At 37.4% G+C, this 23,259-nt stretch overlaps 1 protein-coding gene across 5 annotated transcripts in view; it reads right to left on the bottom strand.

The window, feature by feature from the left end:
- LOC149805224 (uncharacterized) overlaps positions 1–23,259 on the bottom strand; it is a 52,847-nt gene that overhangs the window by 17,360 nt on the left and 12,228 nt on the right. For 2 of the 5 annotated variants that reach the window (XR_016418349.1, XM_089948630.1), the window contains exons 2-4: positions 12,229–12,404; positions 11,013–11,608; positions 6,863–6,956 (exon numbers count right to left, since the gene is read on the bottom strand). Coding sequence is in view for 4 of the 5 variants with exons in the window: in XM_089948630.1 (XP_089804756.1) it covers positions 6,863–6,956; positions 11,013–11,608; positions 12,229–12,357 (819 nt within the window). In the remaining variant the exon portion in view is untranslated. Of the gene's footprint in view, positions 1–6,862; positions 6,957–11,012; positions 11,609–12,224; positions 12,405–16,017; positions 16,128–18,483; positions 18,640–23,259 lie in introns of all 5 variants that reach the window. The other 3 variants (XM_089948633.1, XM_089948636.1, XM_089948640.1) reach the window with 3 other exon arrangements.

Below are 23,259 nucleotides of genomic sequence, written 5' to 3'. Positions count from 1 at the left end.
TGCAAGTAAAAAATAGAAATATTTTTTGTTAAAAACAAATGTAAAATAAATATGTTAAGACAAGCATCCATTTATTTATAATTTTGAAAATCATGTAGACGTAACTATCTGCATAAAGAAATATATTTTGTGATTGAAAATGCTTAGAGAAGAAATAAACATTACGAGTTAACTTATTCTCTGTCGTACAGGTGATTATAAAAGTAATGCGACTTTCCTTACAGACTAACAAGAATGCAAGTTCATTGTGTTTGTGTGACTTTAACCAAGATTTTGGTAACCTTTACTTTGAGACCGGGGGGGGGGGGGAGGCATGGCTGTAATATGTGTTATTTAATCTAACCATGATATAAAAAATAACCACAGCGTATACACTGAACAAGGATGTCAGCCACTGATTTACATTTCCTCTTGCTTTGACAATGACCTAAAGCTTTGGCTGGAGGCCTGGATCACAATATCTTGCGACATGTTTGCAGCGAAATTTTATTTAATATCCTCAGTTTCTAAACACGTACACCCGAACAAAGATACAAGCGATTGAAATATATTTTCTCTGCCCACGACCTTGCCTATGAGGCACAGGGTGAGGCTATCATGCGCATCACACCATTTAATTATATTTCAAATTAAAGTTCCATCGATATATATCATCAGTATTCTAAAAGTCACAACCACAGCAAGGATTCAGGCCACTAACTTGCTTTGTTTCCTTGACCCGTGGACTTGACCATAGTATTGTTCACGATACACGGTCCGATCATACACACATGAGCAAAGTAACATCAAATTCTCTCCAAAACTTGCAAAGTGACAGGCAAGGCAAGAAAATGTTAACGAACGGACATACGGATAACGCAATAACATAATACATCCGACTTAAGTCGGGCGTATAAAATCAGTTTCATTCGCCAAACACGATTCATATTCCCATTAGGCCGATAAATCAGCCCCTCGCCCATTTTGATATTGATTTTTGGTTAAAGGGATGATATCACCTATTCGTTAAAAGCTACACATATTTGCTGAAAACTTTGGCTGCACACATCGGTGTACTTTTTATACATTTACCGGTATTCCTCGCGGCTGTGGAGTTACCGTCGGCTGAAGGGTTCTTTTGGTGACATGTTCACCATGTTTCCGCAGCAAATCCTCTGTTTGGTGACTTGTAAATCCACGTGGAATAGCACAACCATCTGTCCTGTGGCCATTTTAAATTTCGCGCTAGATATGGATGTTACCAATTACCGGTATGTGTCTAAAGTGTATGCAGTTCATTCCGGAAAGATTTGCATGCAGCAAAATTGTACATTTTAATCAACAGGTGACATCAGACCCACATATCGTCCATTAGTATCAACATAGATTTTGGGGGTTGTTTTATCAGTCTATATTCCCATAACCCTATCTATGGATCTTTATTATAAATCGATCACTTGGTTTGTTCTTCTTTTACCCAAAAAGCTCCCACACAACAGATGATGACATTAAAAATGATTTAGTCCTAAAAATCTGCAACTTAAACTATACTTTTTAAAAAGTATCTTTATGAAAATTCATTGACTGTCAGCGTAATAAAAATGACGAATGACCTACAACGGCTCGTTCTCGCGACTAATACTGTAGAAATAGTAAACATCGGAGAGAAAACAATGATCCACGCTTTAAAATTTGAACTTTTCTTGTATGCTACTGAAGTATGCAACGATCGTGAAGACATTCATATCTTTTTTTAAATAATAACTGGAAAAACTAAACTAGCAAGCAGTTTTGGAAGGTTTATAGGACCCAAACCAGCAACCATTAACTGCTTTAACTGCCACACCACCGAAGATCTACACCACGTATTCAATATATGCCCAAAATATCAACCCGCTCGGAAAATATTTATCAAAAACCAAAAAGAGACTGGATCACCACACACATACCCAGAGTTACTTATGGACTCTAATAAAAATAAACAATCAGCATATAAAAATATAAATCAATTCATAGACTCAGCAGGACTTAGGAACAAAATATAATTACTATCCTCACAAAACCAAAAGACCCAGTAACTAGCTAAATAAATTTAGAAGCCACCATAACATATCTTTTAATTTTATAAAAGTATTAATAAATAATTCACTTATGAAGCACCTATAAAAAACTAAGGAAACCGCAAAATCGGATGTCCTAGATGTCCTTAACGAACCGAGTAATCAGCTAGGATTCCGGTCCTAGATGTCCTTAACGAACCGTGTAATCGGCTAGGACTCCGGTCTCTTGCTAAATAAAATATAAATAACATTCAATCTCTAAAAACATTAATTAATAAATAACTTAAAGAGGTAATATCTAAAAACTTATAAATAGCATAACGTAGGAAACACACCCTAAACACTTCGACTAGTAATACCATAATAACCTTGAAAATCTCTCTTCATATATGATTTCTACTCAGAACCTCTATAAACAGCATAGAACATCCCCCTCTCCTTTTAGAACATTTTGAAGAAAAAAAGAAAGAAAAAAAATCCAAAAAAAAATCGCAAGAAACACCAGGCAAATGCAACAAAAAACCAGCGATGTAAAGCAAGTAGGACCGTTCCAGAGCTCTCCTTCCCACTAATGACAGCCAACCATTCAACTGTAAGGGACCTTTATGGACCCACAGATTGAGGTCAAACTATCAGGGTTCCTTGAATCCATAAAAGCCTGGGGGAGGTGGCACCATCCCCTTCCCCAGGAACAACTAGCAGGCTGCGGTGCAGTCAGAAAAAAGTGGCACATGCACAATTGTGCGCACGCCACTATAATTAAACTCAACAACAACAACAACAACATTCATATTTCTAGTTTGAACACATAAAAGCGAGAAAATCAATACAAGCAACTGAACGACTATTCTCATGTGTTTCAATCAACAAGAAAGAGGTCAGTATTTCTCAAGGGCAATATCATCATGCACGAGTTGCTCGGGCTTTCAATGCCACAGAAAATATATAAGGACCATTACCTCTAGAAAAAAAAGGAAATCAAAGACACTGGGCATGCTATCTCTAAATGAACTCTTCCCTAATACTATAGAAATTAGTGGCATTCACGCAGACTTTGGTACTTTCTTCAGACTGTAATTCAGTACCTCATAACATCAATTCTACCGTCCTCTGTGTAACTGTGATATGTCCCCGCTGAAGGGCTTTATTTGCAAAGACTGAACAACAATAGTTTCAGCTGGAGTTTTTGCCTATTTTGCCCCAAATATCTACTTCAAAACACGTTATGACAATTAAAATTTTACCAAAAGCAATTGTAACAAGTTTTTACATTGGTTAAAATATCATTATCTCACTCGAAAACTAGAAGTTCTTAGTTCATAACACCGGAAATAACATACTTATGTATTTATACGCCCTTCTTGTGTTATTTAGCAATAATTGTAGCAGCGGTTAGAAGTATTTTAATAATTTTATTTATTTTGATTTGTTATATTGTTATAACTATCTGTAATCATATTTATTCAACTTCATCTTTTTTTGGAGTCATGAAAAGTGGAAAAACGACAGCACATTATGCATGAACTAAGGCCATTAATGCAGTGTGCAATTCGTTTTTGCGCTTCTAACATCACAAATCCTGTAAAATAGAGCGGTCAGTTCGTAAATCAATCTTGCTTTCTCAGCTGGATAAATAATGTTATCTCCTCCTCCACCTCCTCCTCAAGGGAGAGGCAAGATTCAAATGACATTAGCAACTAATAATCTTGATACGTTGATCTCTGCAGGCAACCGTGTTTTTTACTTTTTAACCCTGACGTACCGTTAGATATAAGCCGATTATCAGGGACATGCACCCAGCGCTGTTTTCTTTATATTAAACGGCACAGTGTGCTACACATGTATTGTAACAGTCCTCGTAGCGGAAATCGTGTTTGTTTTTCTTCTTCTTCAGAGAAAGCAGACTCATCTGGAAAGGATCTGTCCGTTAACAAGATAAACAGATGTACAAGAAGATAGATGAATAAAAGGAAAAGTAAAATTCTAAGTGCAAAGAACCATACAATTTTAAAGTGTTGAGTTAACAGTAGATGAAGGCGATCATGCGATAAACGACGACCTTAGCCCTTTTGGTGTTCGACACTCAAACGTTAACGTCGACCTTAGACCTTTCGGTTCTAAACACTCAAGCGCTAAACGTTGACCTTGGACCTTTTGAGTCTAGATGCTCAAGAGCTATACGTCTGCTTTAGACCTTTTGGTTCTAGACACTGAGGCATTAACTGTCGACCTTAAACCTTTTGGTATTAGACGTTCACGCGCAAAACGACAATATCACACCTTTGGTATTAGACGCTTAAGCGCTAAAAATCGACCTCTGACCTTTTGAATTTAGACACCCATGTGCTAAATGTCGCCTTTAGACCTTTTGGTTTTGACACTCAAGTGCTAAACGTCACCTTTAGACGTTTTGATTTTAGACACTCAAATGCTAAACGTCGCCTTCAGACCTTTTGGTTTTAGACACTCAAGTGCTAAACGTCGCCTTTAGACCTTTTGGTTTTAGACACTCATGTGCTAAACGTCGCCTTTAGACCTTTTGGTTTTAGACACTCAAGTGCTAAACGTCGCCTTTAGACCTTTTGGTTTTAGGCACTTAAGTGCTAAACGTCGCCTTTAGACCTTTTGGTTTTAGACACTCAAGTGCTAAAGGCCAACCTTTGACCTTTTGGTTTTAGACGATCGATGTTAGCACCATGTACTTGAATTGACATACTGGCAAATGATTCAAGATTTCTTGCTTCTGGAAGTTTTCCAATAGGACGGAATCATTACAATAGGAAGCAGTACCAAGAAATTTCACAGCTGTGTTTTCCAAGCATACTTATATTTTCCAAGCTACGAAGACGTCATCATTTTGTATGTATTTGCCGTTTCATTCGATTAGTATATTCCTTCAAGACATGTGAAAACGAAAGTTCATTTTCTTTTAACTACGCTAGCCAAATCTGGCACGCGCATGCGCCCCTCAGCTTCTACATTCTCAAAAGTGCAATAAACTCCGAATGACTAAAGAACTCACCAGTGGAATTTCTCAGTAAAAAGGTATTAAAAAAATCAAAGATTGTTTCGTCTCTGAAACAAAGATCTGAACGATCTGGAATCCTATTTTTTTTTTATTAAAAAAAAAAGTTATCGTGGTTTACCATAGCCCTAAGATCAAAACACGCACAGTCCAAGTTCGACGCTTAGAGCAAAGGCGTTCTCAGCAAACTATTGGATAACAAGATTCGTATGTATATATGTATAATGTTTAGGGCACACCAGTACAAAAAGGTGACATAATGATACTTAAAAGTAAAGCACTACAAGTGTTCAAGTGAAAAATTGCACAAAACCCTCAGAAGATGGTAGTTATGGGCCCTAAATTTGCCAGTAAACTGCTGCCGTTCAACGACTAGGGCACGGGGCCCCCCTATTACTATGAGAAAAATAGGTACACGCTAAATGGCACCAAAAAGACGGCAAACGTTGAAAAGTCAACTGTAGCATACAGCTAATAACAATCGGCTTGACAAATAATGGTACACCCCACCGCAATACACACACGCGCACGCACGAAAAGTAAAACGCACGCAGCTTAAAGGGCAAGGCGTTTGAATGGTATGTGACCCTTGCAAACCGTGGGGACTTAATAACCTGATCCGATCTGACAGATGTTATCCCACTAACTACGGCTCCATTTTCCCAATTAAAGAACCGAGCTTATAATACATCCCCTTCCTCCACTAACTCTTGTGGCAACAGCATTCCCCTGCAATATGGTTAAGTACTGGAGACTGAGATAGCATCAGACATTTAAACTGCAATCCGTCAAGCTGTCAGCTTCCAAGAGAAGTTTCAGCATCTTAAGATCTACAAATAACGATTCTTAAAATAACTCGCTCTGGTATTTGGATCCACAATCTGCTTTTCTATCATAGATCCAAACAAGTTTTCTCATCATTTTCAACACCAAAGTAACAAGTTCCAGTGTTTTCGGGATGTGCGTTGGCTCCGTTGAGTCAGACTTTCATTCGCACATGCCAGTCAATTAAATATAACGTTTTGAAAGTTACTGCCATAATAAGTTGCAAATGATAGTTGGCTGTCCACACGTGCAGATGTTTTCATTTCTTTAATTTTTGTGGACGTATGGATGGATAATCCAACAAAGTGGGAATTTTGTCATCATGCTTCATATTAATTTCTTAAACTGTCGGATGTCATTTGAATTCCTACGTCCATTACTTTGTCATTTTTCACCTCTGTCTGCGTTGGTTCGAGTCTCGGATTCAGCCAATGTGGGTACGTGAGAAAGCTTGCCAGTAGCTTCTCGTAGATCAGTGGTTCTTTCCGGGGTTTTCCTCCACAATTAATACTGGCCGCCATGTATAGCATATCGTGTGCTGAAAAATGGCGTTAAACCCTACAACAACAACAACAACTTTATCATTTTTAGACTAACTTCAGTTATTGAATGTTTGGTTTGTTTTTGGACTTGTACGGAACAGCAGTACAAGTAGGTCAATTTAGGACCGAGGCAAAATGGCTTGCCCAAGGAGATGCCATGGTAGCGTCAAAAGCTGATCCGATGGTGGCATTTAAACCCGCGCCATTTTGATCGCGAGTCCATACAACATGCTAGCCAATAAGCTGCTGAGGTTCCTGTATCCATTAGTCCAAGTTAATGAAAATATTTCACGGTAAAGGGGGCATAATAAAATCATAATGAAGTGAAGTTCTCTTTAACTAAATTAGTCCTAAAACCAGTTCCAATAATTTCGTTTTAGTTCAACTGATTGGTTTATTCCTACTTGTGGAATTGTTTATGCCTATCTTACCGTAGATGAAACCCGATAGATTTCAGTAGCAGCATCTTCTTCTGGCCGATTACTTGAAATAAGTCTTTGACGGTATTTTCGTCTGTAACGTAATCTGAAAAATCAAAATGCACCTCAATATCTGAAATTTGTCTCTCGTGTTGATAAAAGTGAAAATTATATAATAATAATAATAATAATAATAATGAAATTTAAATATAAGGTGGGCACTCACAGAATAAACAATGCAAAGCACCGGGCCTTTTCTTGATTAAGGGGTCCTTAAACCGTACAGCTGACAAGAGACCCAAGTGAGCCTCATAACTCACCTGGGTGGCATCTGCCTAATACCTATAATGCACGAACAGCTGATCGTGGTATACACTTTTAGTTGCTGAATTATACTGCAAAGAAAACTATGTGTCCTCAATATAAGATATGTCATGCTTCACATATGGCTATTATTGATTTGTGTGCTTCATTATCTCAAACCAATACATCAGTAAATAGTAGATAAAATATACAATGTAATTCACTTTTCTCCCATTCTCTCTTTCTCTACTAAGCGAAATTTTAGACCAACTTAGACACCAACTTAAACTGTCATTTTAATAAAACTGTATGATTCACTCAAAGTATTTGTATTATCTCCTTTTAACCTTTGACTCTAACCACTGCAGAAACCTTCTCCGATACTGATAATATCCAACGTACCTAATTTTAATTTTAAAAGAAATATAAGATATAAGATTTGAATTATGTTTTCAAGTACAGAAAGCGCAGTACAAAAACCTGTCATGCCTTTTAACCCTGAACCTGATGTCATGGTTATAGAGGTAACAGAACTAGTCTCCGATATCATGGTTGTAGAAATAACCAACGTTCCCTCTAAGCGAATGGTAGATGTGCGCGCTATGCGCGCTGCATTGTGCAAGCATTCCGGTGACTTGAGCAAAATCTTTATATCTTCGTCGATTGCGATGCGCGGGGATGTCTGATGTTAGAGGAAACGTTGGAAATAACATGACTAGTCTTATGTATCATGTCTATAGAAGTAACATGACTAGTTTATATATCATGTTTATAGAAGTAACATGACTAGTTTATATATCATGGTTATAGAAGTAACATGACTAGTTTTAGTTTCAGGTATCATGGTTGTAGAAAAAAACATGACAAGTTTCGGATATCATCGTTCAGAATTAACATAACTAGTTTCAGATATCATGCTTAGAGAATTAACATAACTAGTTTCAGATATCACTGATGGAGAAACAGCATAAATAGTTTCAGAAATTGTCAAGATATATTCACGTGCTAAGTCTGGTTAAATCCATCATTAATATTTTTGATTCACTGTATTCACATACCGTTATGGTGTAAAAAAAAAAAAAAAAAAAAAAAATGAAGTTTCACCTCAAAGTATTCTTTTGATGTATCCACCAACAGGGGCTAATAACAATCCATCCAACCCTGTTTTTATGTTGTCGTGGTTCCGACTGGCGTACAGAGAGAAACCAGTGTCAAGACCATTCTTGAAATTGAAACCAGAATGCAGAATATCAGTTTGCTTATTGACAGAGAAAGAAAAAAAAACTGAACAAAAATTCGGATCGAAATCAGCTCACTGAAGCACAAACTACAAGCAGGGCAGACAGGTTGATGGTTAGATCTGCACCAACTTACAAGCCAGGATCAATTATATATTGCAGTAAGTGTTTTATTTCAAACTTACTGTCAATGCCAGCATCCGTTCAAACGAAGCAGTAAAATCAATCATTCAAGGTGACCACTACTGTTGTCTTGATGGCGTTCAGATCTCCATTTTTAATCCGGACCAACCATATACTGTTAAAGCGCTTTAGTGAAAATCCCTTGTTGATACGACGATCTGCTTAGAGGTAGCCATGACACAATTTTTAAGATGGCCGCTTAAGCAGCCAGATTGGGAGGTCAGATCGACACAATTTTCCTTTAGAATCAACTAGATATTGCAAGAATTGTTTCTGTGGAAACGCCATGTTCATTCGACTGTTTCCTCATGAGAAGTAGCGTCCAGTTGTTTTAGGCTCAACTACAAATAATAAGAAACAATGGCGGGGGTGGGGGGTAATTGAATGTCCCATGTCGGCAAGACCGTCTGATCAGGAGAAAGTACGATAAAGATTTTCAAGATGGCCTCTGTTGCAGATATATCAGGTGTCGGGCGCCAGTTTTACTGATAACCAGCTAGACTTCGAGGTAAAGTTGTGTTCCAAGTTTCATTACTTTCCTGATTGTGATTTAGGAGGAGTATTGATAACAACATAATTGCTAACGAACGGTGGACTAAAGGCATACTCCCTTTCGATATATGTTAAACTCGTAACATTTGGTTTATACTGAAAATAACGTGCACATTCGGTTTGAATTGATAACATTAATGCATACAGTTCGTCCAATCTGAGTAGACAAAGCATCCAATTATGTTTAGTCACCATTGGTTGATATTAAATGTCTGAAGATGAGTTATAATTACCCAGAATGTACTACACAAATACATATATTAAACGAGAGAACAGTGAACGGCGCTGTATACGTCCGTCTGGTGATTAAACACAAACAGGTCACTGTTGTCTTGTAAGATAATTGACCTACGGATCTAAATGACCTGGACCATTGTTCGTGGTATGCGGTCTGCTCATCTTTGCTAGCCAATGTTTCGATATGTTAACCCTATCTACATCTCGGCGGATCGAGCAGATATTTATGTGCTTTGTCCCAGTGACATCTATTGTATTCCATGGGTTGCCTTCCTTAGTATATGAATCTAAATAACCAATATCATGCAACAGCTGTGTATTGTACATCGGCCGAAAATGGTGGAGGCAATTGACTTCGAAAGGATATTTTGTAAATATAAAATGGAAGGTATGATTACATACCAGAGAGAAGCCATTACTGATGTATCTGAGTGAAACTTATTGGTACAAACATTAACCAACAGTGGAAACTTGCTTATTCATGAGCCCATTCAAGCTGTGTTCTCCCTTGTCTCGATTGTGAAGGAACAGTGTTAAAAAATTTGAACTTAATGTTTTTATGGCTGGGATGGCTTGTCACCGCATCCAATGAAATATTACAGACCCAAAACACAGAAATATCTGGGCTTACAAATCAGAACCTTGGCAAGCGATGATGGTGGTCTGCTGTGCAGAAACCCTTATTTTCTTATCAGGCTTACACCGACCGTAACTTTTGACCTTTAGACACCAAAAGTATATTGGTTTCTTCGTTAGCCTTAGTACAGTCTTCCACACATGCTGGTCATTAATCTACTCTATATCATAAGTTATTATGCCAAAAGCTTTTCTTCATCTTTCAGTCAGTGACCTTGACATTTTCCCGTTTAACTCCTAAATCGATTCTCTACCCCTACCCAAAATGCAGGTCATTCACAAAAATCTGGTTGAAGTCTGTGATGTAAGGCTATATGTATGTAAACCATTATTCTTCTGCCAGTCACAGAAATCTTGATCATCTGAATCCAAAATGACTGACTTCTTCCTTACCCTAGATTCAAGCCATCAGCAAAGTATGGTCCATGACTGTGATGTAGAACTAATGTTACTGTATCATATATTCTTCTTTCAGTCAATGTGACCTCAGCCTTTGACCTTTTGACCCCAAAATCGAAAGGCGGCTTCCTTACCACAAGTGAGAGCCTTGAACAAAGTTTAATAACAGTAAGTGATGGATAACTCTAATTACTGTGGAAAAGAAACAGGGAACAGACGAACGGACGTACCACGTTAAAACATAATACCTTATTTCTGCCATCGTTATTGCACTATGGCAAGTGTATAAAAGTCAGGAATCGTTGGTAATAAAAACAGGATTGTGTAATATCGCACCAAACAGAACTCTATATTTACTTAAATCGCAACTAAACGTTATTCAAAGGGATCAATACTGTTAAATTGTTTAGTCGGTATTGCACAAATTATAATTGTGCAATCGGTGACTGGGGGGGAGCTATGGTTTAGAACTTTTTTAGTGTAAAATCTCTCTCTCTCTCTCACACACACACACACACACACACACACACACACACACACATATACACACGGCGCGAAAGAAAAAAGAAGGATTATATGGAAGAACGTCAAAAGACAACATATTTGATACTTACATTAATACTAGAACTATGGCTTCAATGATAAAGACTGCTGGTAAAATTATAAGGTACTCTAATGCAATCTGCTGGCTGTGGGTAAATTGCTCTTTTGCCTCAAGCGTAGTCACACTGATGTCTGTACAATTACTGTCGCTCGACGTTGAGTTTATACTAGGCAACAATATATCTGTTACATTTTCTGTCACTAAAATTCCAGTAGAATATGCGGCGAAAGATAAATCTGTAACTTTACTCAGATCAGTAATAGATGTTGAAATACCAAATGAAAACGTGGATGAACGAGATTTGGACGTTGTTGATGAATACGCCGGATATGACGTAAACTCCAAAAATCTTTTCTGAATCATGAAGGCGCTCACTTCCTTACAGCGGTCGTCACATGAACAGTTTATGCAGACTTTTGCCGGATATATGTGGGAATATTTTTCATAGCAATATCTCATGACATGTAACTTTATTTTACAAGTCAATGGATGCCCAACATCTGTGTCACAAAACTGTATGAACTGATGAGGTGGAGGACACGGGATGTCAAGTGAATTCATATCTTCTTGGCTCACTGAGTCGCTGTCGATCAAACACACAACAGCCTGTATAACAACAGAAAATACATTAATCAGAATACAGCTCAGACCTGGCCCCAATTTAACCGACGTAATTTTAAAAACAATTAACTTCAGACTTAGATATGTGATTGGTCACTCTTGAGTCAGACTTACATTTCAGCCAATCAGATCGCTGGATTCTAGCCCTAAATTTAAGTTCAGTATTAAATTCTTCTGGTGAAATTCTGGTGTGATAACAAAATATTCTCTAAATATACAATGATTCCAAATAAATAAAGCTCGTAGCATCGTAAGTTAAATATTTCTTTAGTGTTGGCAACCATATGGTATGCCAAAGATTCGGAGTAGCAGGTTTGGTTATACTGACGGTCTAACCAACTTGATTCATTATTATGGTTGCTTTAGGCTTTTTAAGTTTAATGGTATTTGATATAAGAAACGAAATTAGTATTCTAAACACTTTACAAGTTCGTTAACTATCATCTATATTATGGAAACGACCATTATATATACATCATTCAACAAAGCTGCGCAAGAATGTTTTTGTAAATATAATTCTCAAGTTCCCAAGTGTAAAGACAAAAGTTTGTTGTGTGAAGTTTTTTTTTTATAGACAAGATGTAAATTTCAATATGTTTACCTACTGAAACTTTTTGACAAGAAACACTGTTTCCAACTCTTGATTCGCTATAGCTCATCGTGACTGATGATGTCATCTGGGTCAAAAAGGTCAGTAGATGCAGCATGTAGAAGTACATTATAGCTTCAACCATGATCTGTCATTGGTTCTTATATCTGGCTATTGCCATCTCAGTTCTATCTGAAAAATTAAATGGACAAACAATAAATGTATTGCATGGAGAAAGCATACGTGTTGATCATAAATTAATCTAAACTGAAAATCGTTTCTTTTCCACGTCGATTATTTAAGTAAGTTCTCACAATCAATACGACGTATTCTCGACAGCTCAGTTTGTATTAAGTTGTTTTTATGGTTGGGCAAACAGATAATCAAATGATCAGTTTTGATGCACGGTAACTTATAACTGAGCGTGTTATAATCTGCGATCAAACCAGGGACCGCAGGAGACCAAATCAAGTGAACTTACGCTGTACTGTACGTGTTCCTTCAGTTCAGTGGCACTCAAGTCTCTATAATGTATCATTATTTACATCTAAAATCACATGCAAAAATGGTAGCCAAAACGGCGGCCTTCAATGTATTTTAAATACAGTTTCGAAATCTGTTAATATATGTATTTATTTATTTATTTATTTATTTATTTATTTTTGCTTTCAAACAGTGCCAGGTATGTGGGAATCGAGTTCACATTGTACCATCATTCAACGTACATGTTAACAGCAAGCGTACAAATTGCGTGAAACAGTTTATATGTGCATATAGCTACATATATTTCACTCATACAAACATATTCAGTTTCCAATCCTTTGTAAACAAAAACTATATAATAAAAAAAGAAAACAAAAAAAAGAAAACAGAAGTTCACTTTCAGTCTCCATTTCGCATCATGCATTGTAACACATCACTTTCTATAGTAAATGTCGCACAGGTCAAGTACAGTAGTCATTCAACACCGACTATTTCAGTAATGGGTGTCATTTGTTAGAATTTGATTCAACATACCTTTAAGTGGCAAGCATTCGCTTCATTTGAATTCTCATACATCCACATTCCTTGGAAGGTCATTATTTAGACGCTCCGAAAAGTGGAAAAGGCAAAATCAATGTTAAAGAACGCCAACAATTTTGGACGAAATAAACCTACAGGTGTGAACCATTCCAATCACGACTGAATGTCGCGTGCTGTGATGTCACAATGAAAGCTATGCATATTGTTAAACAAATCCGTACTACCCTATATTGTGCGATTCCAATCGAAGTACTCTTTTCTTGACCCATGGTTAGTACATGGCCATCATTTTAAAAGACTACAGAAATCGATAATTTTTCGACTGGAAGTTTCTTGATGACAGTTAAGGTGCAGATAATTCAATCATCAGGATTTAACAGACCGGTTAAAGAAAATTAGTCTTAAATTTTAAAGAACAATTTATATATCATTTAAAATGAGTAAATGCGCATACATGACCCGTATGTAAAAAAATTTATGGGAGTTTTCAATGTAGTGCAAGCGAAAAGAACAACGCGGATTTCACCCAACTGCTCTCCAGATGACGTAGGTTAAAACAATGCCATTGCCTGCACATACCGTTTGATCCATGGGCGCCCGCACATTGATAATCACCTCTACCAATGTTTCGGCCTACATCCGTAAAACATAATAGCTGACCACTACATGTTCGCCCAGCCATCCCCAATAATTCTGCGGGTACCTGGTTTGATCCCAGGGTCAGTCTCTCTTTGAGTTGTCATTTCAGTCTTTCTCCGTTGAATTTTGGAGAAAAAAAGGTTAAAAGTTAAGAATAAAAATGCTAGATTTCCTGGGTAAAATCTTAACGGTTCTTTATATTACGCTATTTCTAAGTATCCCATTAAAAATAAGACAAGAACGAATGTTTCTGTAAGAAAATGGCTGATTCCAAACTTCTTGTGGCTATGGCGTTTTGAGAAAAGCAACAGCGCCGCCTGGTGAGCAGCTCGAGATATGACCGCAGTGCAAGTTGATCTTACCTTCAGTCGCAGTTTATTATGAGTCTTTAAATAATAAAAAATAAATGCATTATTAACATTTGCATGTTTTTCGGTAACATCTCTCTTTGATCACGACTTGGAACAGCTTTTTCTTCTGATACCTGAGTGCAGCGGCTTTTAAATGTATGACGTCACAAAGACACAGTTCAAGCCACTCATTATGACGTAACGCTTGTAGTTGAGCTACATGACTTATCTTTGTTTTTATCGCCCTTATTCATTTATTTATTCAGTTTTTTATGCATATGAGAATTGTATATGAATTGTGCATTGAATTGACTATGAGCTTGTCGTATACGGAAAATCAATAAAATTATCTTATCTTTTATGTTGAAATGTGATCACATCTGGCTTACCGGTAAACCTTAAAGAACATATATTCCTGGAACTGGTATTTTTTCTCTTAAAACGAAAGCCGAAAGATAAATCATAAATGACAACGGAATATTTCTGCATGAATGATTTGAAAATTGATTATTTTCAATACGCAGCTGAATTTAAACGGTCGTGAGCTCTTTACTCGCTATAATTCATGATCAAATTCTTTACCATGACAGAAGGGGCCCCTTGTGACCTAGTGGTCTAAAGCGTTTGCCATTACGGATCACTAGTGTCTTAACTCTGTCTGCATGGGTTCGAGCCTCGGGCTCAATCAATGTGGATATGTGAGGAAGTTGCCAGTAGGGTCCCACAAATTGGTGGTTCGTACCACGGTTTTTCTGGTTTCTTCATTCACTAGTTATACTGTAAGATTATTATGGTCAATCTTGCGCTGAGAAATGGTGTCAAACCCCTGCCCGCCATAGTATTATCCGTTTGTTCGAAACTGCAGCCACATCCTATGTTTAGATATGACATAGTGATTCGTGACGTCACGCGAGGGCCACCGCTAAACAACCATATTGACTCGACTGTAATTAGAACTATGAACTGGAAACGATAATAGTTTCTGTGAAAATAAGCAGACTGCAGTCCAGCCTGAGTGATAATTCCTTTGCTGCTGAACGGCAACTGTGGCATTCTGTACTGGATTATCTGTGGATATTGTTTTGCCCCAGACCAATGTTATAGCAAATTAACTGATCACTCCTGGATATCTGCCTTAAACATAAGTGTCTCACTGGATAGTTTCGTATTTTGACACCTCTCTCATTTTTTAGGTAGAAGGCATGAACCTAAGTATCATAAGCCTAGCATTTATAAATTCACACGGAAGTAAATCTGTAACGTGGCTTAATGAATGACGAAAAGTATACTAATTTGTTATAGTACTAGTGAACTTTATTCATGCATAAGGCACATGCTGATTCTTTTAGCTGTCAGCTGCCTTGTCACCGGAAAATATTCAAATTAGATCTTTTGTTGTCAAAAATGAATGTAAAAAGGAGGGGTTGGTGGCAATGTTGGTTCAGCATAAAAACCACTAGTTGTATGAGGAATCAACCTGATTGCCACAGTCAAAATCGTACATCCATGCTTTCTATAAAAATCATTAGTTTGCTTTTATTTGTATTTTCAGTGCAAAAGTATTCTCATTTTTCTGCAATAGGTCATTGCGGGATGAAAATTCACCGGATAAACTGTCCAGTGAGACCTAAAAAGAAAAGAAAATAGCGGTAAGTCGGTCACCGCATTTCCAACATCGACGAAAACTGTGAAGCTATGAGCTGTTGTTAGGTTAAAGAAAAGATATCGGGGATCATGTGGGACGTTGAAAACATGGAGGTGGAGTCTTTATCACGACAAAAACTCAAACTTACGTCTTATCGCAGTAATCCAGTCCTCAACCATCATCAAACAGGTCCACCACCACCGAACAGTTCCACCACATATGTACCCCACATCATTTGTCCACACAGTTTTAGAGGGACTAGATGAGAGAATGTGCGGTTAACCCCTTTTCTTCATACATTCATTAGTGCTTGAGTGAATAATATCGCAGACTACTACAAAAACTATTCTATGTTCATTTTCATTTATGTTTACCATTTAACTGATTAATTGTAAACAGATATGTGTTCTTTTGAAGTTGATTGGGGGAAGCGTTAAAACGGGTATATAATCCAGACCGTCGTGCTGGACGAGAAAGGATAATGTACACAGAAAAAAGTCACCTTTGGTCCGGATTTCACCAATAAAAGTTTCATCCAGACTTAAGTATAGAATCCAGCATTCTGACAGACATTAATCTGTCTTATTGCTGATTAATAAAATGCATTACATTTGGGACTATCACTAAATCCTGTGAATCATAAAGGTTTATACTGTAAATATTTTTAAAAATGAAGGTTCAAGACTTTACAGAATCGCACCCGTTTTAGCCTTTATATGTGTCTTGTATACCTTTTTAATATCTAAACTTACTTAACATTAAATAACATAGATTGTGTTGATGGGTCGTTAAACCTTGTAACAGTGTGAATTTGGTTAGATGTTGTGGCAACATATAACGGAGTGAGTGTTGCAGGGTCAGCGTGACACATAGCCAGTTAAACTGATGAATGTGTTTAGGTAACGTATTACGATTAGTGCTGGGGCTAGAAAACTGCTAATTGCATTTTCGAAATAGCTTTTGGTAATGAAGATTATGGTGACGCTCTACAATTTCGTATTTTGCATAGGTTAGAATTTTTAAGAAAAAGAATTTCCCCGACTCTCCTCACTGGTTTTACTGGCTGTTTAAAAAGCACTTTGTATATCTTATGTATAATTCAAAGAACCTTTAATTCCCTTTATTATGATGTATGGTTGATGGGTGTAATATGGGTTATAGAGTACACAGATTGGCCTTACTCCAGATGTGCACCTTTAAAAAAAGTGCTAGCTCCACTTGGTCATTTTCACTTCATGGACTTAGAGGTAAATTGTATAAAAAAAAAGAGCCGATAACTTTTTTAACATTTTATATATTCGGTAATTCATTCATTGCACTTTCAGAAGCTGGTATTGTCTAGTCTGGCAAAATTCATTTTCCCTATTTTAATAGCTGCTATGTATAGTGTACTTTAGACTAATTCAGGCTGATTTTTTTTAGCACAAGGGAACAGTCATTTTAGTCAGCAGTGTGCTTAGATCATGTATAATTTCCAAAAGTACAATATCCAAAGAAATATCATCCACATTACATTACTGTAGCATACAGGTATGCCAACATTCTCTCTACTGCGCATGTTTTAAATGTAAACAACTTGACCTTACATACGTCACTCTCTCAGCAGCAGAGGGGGCGAACAGACCACTTGTCTGAAACGTCATTTGCTTAAAATATAAGCTTCTTCCGAAATAAAAATAATAAGGTCACTGCTAACCTGACCGAGAGTTTTTATCGAAATTTGTGTTTACCCACCGGACGTCTCATTGAGGTCCCGCCCCCTCTGCTGCTATAATTAAATCATCATCATATTAATAAATGCCACCGGCTAGTAAATCTCACACCGCTAGATTAGCTCGAGAAAGACTACAAGCAATAAAGAAATGTATTCCTGTTCGTGACTCTGTTAGACAAAAATTGCAAGAACGTCAAGAAGCACAGGTTGAATTTGCAGAAGGCTCAGAACAGTTATTTAAACCTGTTACAAAAGTTACCGAGAGTTTACTTCCTCCGTTAGAACAAACTGCTAAACAAACTGAAAAGACAGCAAAACGAACTAAACAAATAAAAAAGATTTTACGAGATCTCCCAACCGAAATAGCTGCGGTACAACCTTATGGTGAAGTACTTGAAGGTATTGGCAGAGTTCGTGCTGACATAGATGAAATGAAAAGTCTTGAATCAAAACCAAGACAAGAGGAAGAGGGTGAACAAATTACACTGAGTGATAAATTTGCCAGTAAAAGCATTCATTATATACGAAATATTGAAGACGTCGGTGCATTAGCAAAGTTTGCCGTGGATAACTCGGAAGTAAAAGACAAATATTTAAAATATGGATATAAACCTAAGAGTAAAATATATCATGAAACCTGGTACAAATGGATTTTTCGTATATATTACAATGAAAGTAAAGCTTCATCTAGTGATCCAAGATATGATAATTTTTTCAAAGAAATAAACGAATATAATGCAGAAAAACAACAATCTTCTTCATCGCAGAAAGAGATGTTGAAACCATCTAGAGAGAAAAGGAAACAGGTGGCAGAAGAAATAAAGCAAAAAGTAGAAGAAAAATGGAAACAAAGAGAAGAAATATTTAGAGCTATGGAAACTAAACAACAGGAGAAATTACGTTCACTGGGTGAAGAAAGATATCCTGGTGATGATCCTCCTGGCGCTACTGGAAGCGGTTTTCCTTTGGTTACTCAGGCAAGTGGTCTTATTGCCTGTCCTAACAATGTTCTTTCTGACGTGGAACGACTAGAAATACTGACTGGAGGAAAACGAGCTGGAAATAATTCTACAGAAATTGTTAATGAAATATCTGATATTTGTCGAAGATTATTTCAAGGCAGTATTATGGATCTTAGCATTTATCGTTCTCTTATTGATGAAATTGCTGATGATTATCACAGCGACTAAACAATTAATTAATCAGTATATAAAAATGATTATACACACTGCTCAACGTTGACCGATCATGGTCAGGGTAGTAAACTCACGACTGCCAAATTACAAAACAATTTACGGAGATGGACTTGGTGATGTTGTTCAGGGTCTATTTAGAAGGATGGCTCCAAAAGCAATACCGATTGCAAAACAATTAGGGTTGAAGGCTATATAGGCTGTTCGTGATAAAATTCCTGGCGCTATTGGTAATCTTGCCAGTAAAGCGTTCTCGACAGTCAAGGACAGACTAGCTCGATTAGTACGAAGAAAACTGCAGCAATCAATGAAACTGGCCAGCACTGAAGTTATGCCCGCAAATGTTAGTAAAATAATAAATCAAGCCGCAAATCAAAAACTAGCGGAATTATCTGAAGAAGCAGAAAAAAATGTAGTTTCAAGTTTAATAGCAGGAAGCGGTCTTCGTGTCCTTGGCAAGTCAAGGCGACAATGATTTAGATCATGGCAGTTATAATAGATGTTCAAACGTGTATCCGATCTGGCGTTTGATAGAGACGCACCAGTTCTTAAAGACGAATCAACACGCGATTATCAATTTTATTCTTATGACGCACGACAACCAGATCAACATGGTCGAATCGAATTACAAGTTCAGGATACAAGTAGATATTTCTTACCCGCCGAAGCGTTTACTGAAGTAGAAGGTGAAATTATAAAAGCAGATGATACTGAGTACGGAGGTGATGTTAGAATCGGTTTTGTCAATAACGGTATTATGGCGTTGTTTGACAGTGCCACATACATGACTGATGGAAGAAATATTGAATCGATTCAAAAAGACGTTGATGTTGCCACAGCGATAATAGGTCTAGCAAGATATTCAGATGATTATACAAGATCAGCCGGTCCGACAATGATGTTCGCCAAAGACACTTCTGACCACCCAGACAGCAGACAGTATAATATAAGACAACCAAGAAACAATGCCGATAACAATGACGCTGATGTGTGGCCGGTTGTTCATGGTGCTAATCCAGATTTCAACTTAGGATTTTCATCACGACGATCGATGTTAAGAGGTAATCGTAGAAATTTTTCATGCGCGATTCCATTATCCCATATATTTGGATTTTGTAGAAATATTAGAAAAGTTATCTTCGGGGCTAGACATACAATTGCACTGGTAAGAAAAGCTAACAACGATGATGCACTCTGGAGACCTGCTGGTGATGCTGGTAAAGTAATACTGACAAAACTTTCATTGTGAATGCCAGTAATGACTCCATCAATTGCTGAGGAACAAAAATTACTCTCTTTTATGGATTCAGGTGGTAAATCATTATTATCATGGCTGACAGTGACCACAGACAGTATCCAAAGTTCTGTTAATGGTTTATTTACATGGCATATAGCTTCACAGCAGGGTGTGTCGGCACCACGACATATATTTGTTGCTTTTCAGGATTTTGCGCGAATGAGTTTACAAACACGCAGTCATATGATATTTGACAAACTTGGAGTTAATGAAGTTTCTTTGCGGATAAATGGACATCAAGAACCAGCTGAAGATATATTGTTAAATTTTGATCAAAATCACTTAGCGCGTGCATATCATCGTTTGATGTCATTTATGGTACGCGATCAAAATATAAATACTGGTCTGCAAATATCACAACTAGATTTTACAACATTATATCCGATTTATTACTTTTCGTTGGAACATCTTGATTTATCTAGACAATCTGTCGTTGATATTCACTTTCGAGCTCAGGTAACACAACCTCCTGTTGCCGTAGTTGGTCCACCAGCTATTTATGGTGCTTACAGAGCAGTTGCTGTTATATTTAGCGACAAATCAATGTTGCTTGAGGGTGTTGGTGGACGAATGAGGGTTATTGATACACCAGTGGAAAATCTTTAATCACGTTATTTAAAAACACGAGTATAATCATAAAATGCCATATCATCACGTTAGTGTCAGTCTGACTCCTGGTCAGATTAAAAACCTTCAATCAAATTCAGCAAAAAACTGCGGAATGAAAATATCACTAAAGCGAGATCAGATCACGGGCGGTCAAAATTACTTATCATTATCAGAACGTCAACTTAAACATTTCAACAGCGCTAAACAATCAAAGACAGGCGTCAAACTTAATCTCTCTGCGGGCGAGATTAAAGATTCAGTTAAAAGAGATGGTATTTTTCCACTTCTCGCAGCTATTCCAGCATTAATAGCCGCAGCCGCACCTGCCGTAGCCATAGCAGCCGCATTAGGTGCTGTTGGAGCCGCTGCTGAAATGGCATTAAAGAAAGCAACAGGGCGAGGATTAAAAAAAAGAGGGACCGGATTAAGATTACCGGGATCTCGTTGGGGAAGAGGTCTGAGGCTTCCAGGATCACTTCGTTAATTATTCCAGCATCAAATTTTGATTTGCTTGATGCTGCTAAACAACTAAAAATAAAAAACTTCAGAGGTGTTTTTATGCGAGATCAATTGCCGTACCGACCAAACAGCGCTGAAACGGGTATCATTAATCTTGATGATAATTCAGGACCCGGTACTCATTGGACCGCATACGCAATTGATCCACGTGGAATCGTTTAGTTCCATTCGTATGGGTTAGCTCCACCTCGTGAGTTTATCAATTATGTCGCTCCACTTCACGCAGCGGTTTGGTATTCAAGGCTACCAACACAAACAATGACGGATCCGCCAATATGCGGCAGTGAAGTAATTAATGTACTCGACGCAAAATCAAAGTCCTCCACGGCACCTCATAAAGTTGTGCATGATTATACAAGTAACCGCTTCGTTTTAAACAGATCTTAAATTATAATGGTTGATATTCACGGAAGATCTTCTTCTACCAGTAAGAAAAAATCCGATGACATTGATTTGTCGAAGTACACGACTATAGATTAACTCGCTGATATTATGAACCTGGCTGTAGTTGACCGAGATGAAGTTGTTGTTTTTCAGGACCGATACGGAAAACTAAAAACTAGCAATATCAAATGGAATGATATAGTTCGACGAGTACTCGGTGCGGTCACGGATAACATCCCTGTGTTTACTGACGGCGGTAGAATCAGGGATTCAAGTATATCGTTTACAACCATCAGAGATGAAATTGCAAAAAGTGTTGCTAATCGCTTAAAAAATACCGGTGACATAATGACAGGTGAACTCAGCATGAAGGGAAACAAGATAATAGTGTTAAAAGATCCAACATCCGACAAAGATGCTGCGACGAAAAGATATATGTAGACGTTATCTACTACAATAACGTAGATGATAAATTATCCACGTTGCGGGCCGAGTATGATGTGCACGTAGGCGCTTTGGGAAGATTTCGAAGAAATTTTAAAAAAACCGATAAATCCATAAATAAATTCTTCGGCACTCCGCACGCCGTTGACATAAAACTTTCTGATATCAAAACTAACCAAGACACAACTAAAAAAACACTCGAAGATGTCGTAAGTGGAATTCCCGATATCGTTAACAAAATTAGTCCGATTAAAATTTCAGCCGGAATAACTCCTGGGCATACTACCAATATCGTATGCACAGTATCATCTGGATTCGCAACATGGTCACAGCAAAATAAAACTATTAAATATACCGCAACAGTCACTGATGTGTACAGGCTGTCTGTGTTCAGTGCTGCAAAATTCGAGATTTTCACAACGTACCCATGGCGTCATTCCACCGACAAGTTTTCTGGAGTTGTGTCTATCATACTAAATAAAGGAAGCGAAGAAATATTTATTCTGAACTTAAAAAATCGAGCCGAACAATACACAGTAAAAATAAAGAAATATCGCCGACGATTAGTTATCGTAGACGTAATTGTTTATTCAGTATCCGCTGTTGTTGTGTCCACCGGCGTATTATTACCAACGATAACAATGATGGCGCCAGTAGCCGTAACAATTTGTATTTCAGCTACAACATCAATTGTAGGTGTGCTCAATATCATTGCAAAAAAGATAAGTACTTGCACGAATAAAAAATTATCCGATTACATAATAAAATTACAAACAGCGACGGTAGCATACTCTAAGTTATCTTCGTTGATAACAGTGAGACTTAATGATGGAATCATCTCCGATTTTGAGTTTACAGAAATGATTAAAATATATCACGAATGCGATGGTATTAAAGGTACAAATATATTAAATAATGACAGCACTAGAGCTACTCCAGCAGATCGTGACAAACACAACTCCACCAAAAACAGCGATGATCTCAGTAAGTTCGACTAATCCTGAATTTAATGTCAGTTTTACAACTACGATTCCAGCAAAAGAAATCGCACTGGCAGAATTACGAGTATATTACAGTTGGCCAAACATCAGATCGAAATAATTTAATGGTAAACCAGCATATAATTCGCTTGTATTTGCTAATAAAAATAAAGATGATGGAACACCTGACTGGAACGTTATTGGGATACCCACTGGCAGTTATGAGATTGAACAAATCAACGATGAATTT

This window comes from Sinohyriopsis cumingii, chromosome 2 (genome assembly GCF_028554795.1).
Source record: "Sinohyriopsis cumingii isolate HCF-2022 chromosome 2, ASM2855479v2, whole genome shotgun sequence".
Taxonomy (NCBI): domain Eukaryota; kingdom Metazoa; phylum Mollusca; class Bivalvia; order Unionida; family Unionidae; genus Sinohyriopsis; species Sinohyriopsis cumingii.
This window is presented reverse-complemented; position numbering and strand designations above follow the sequence as displayed.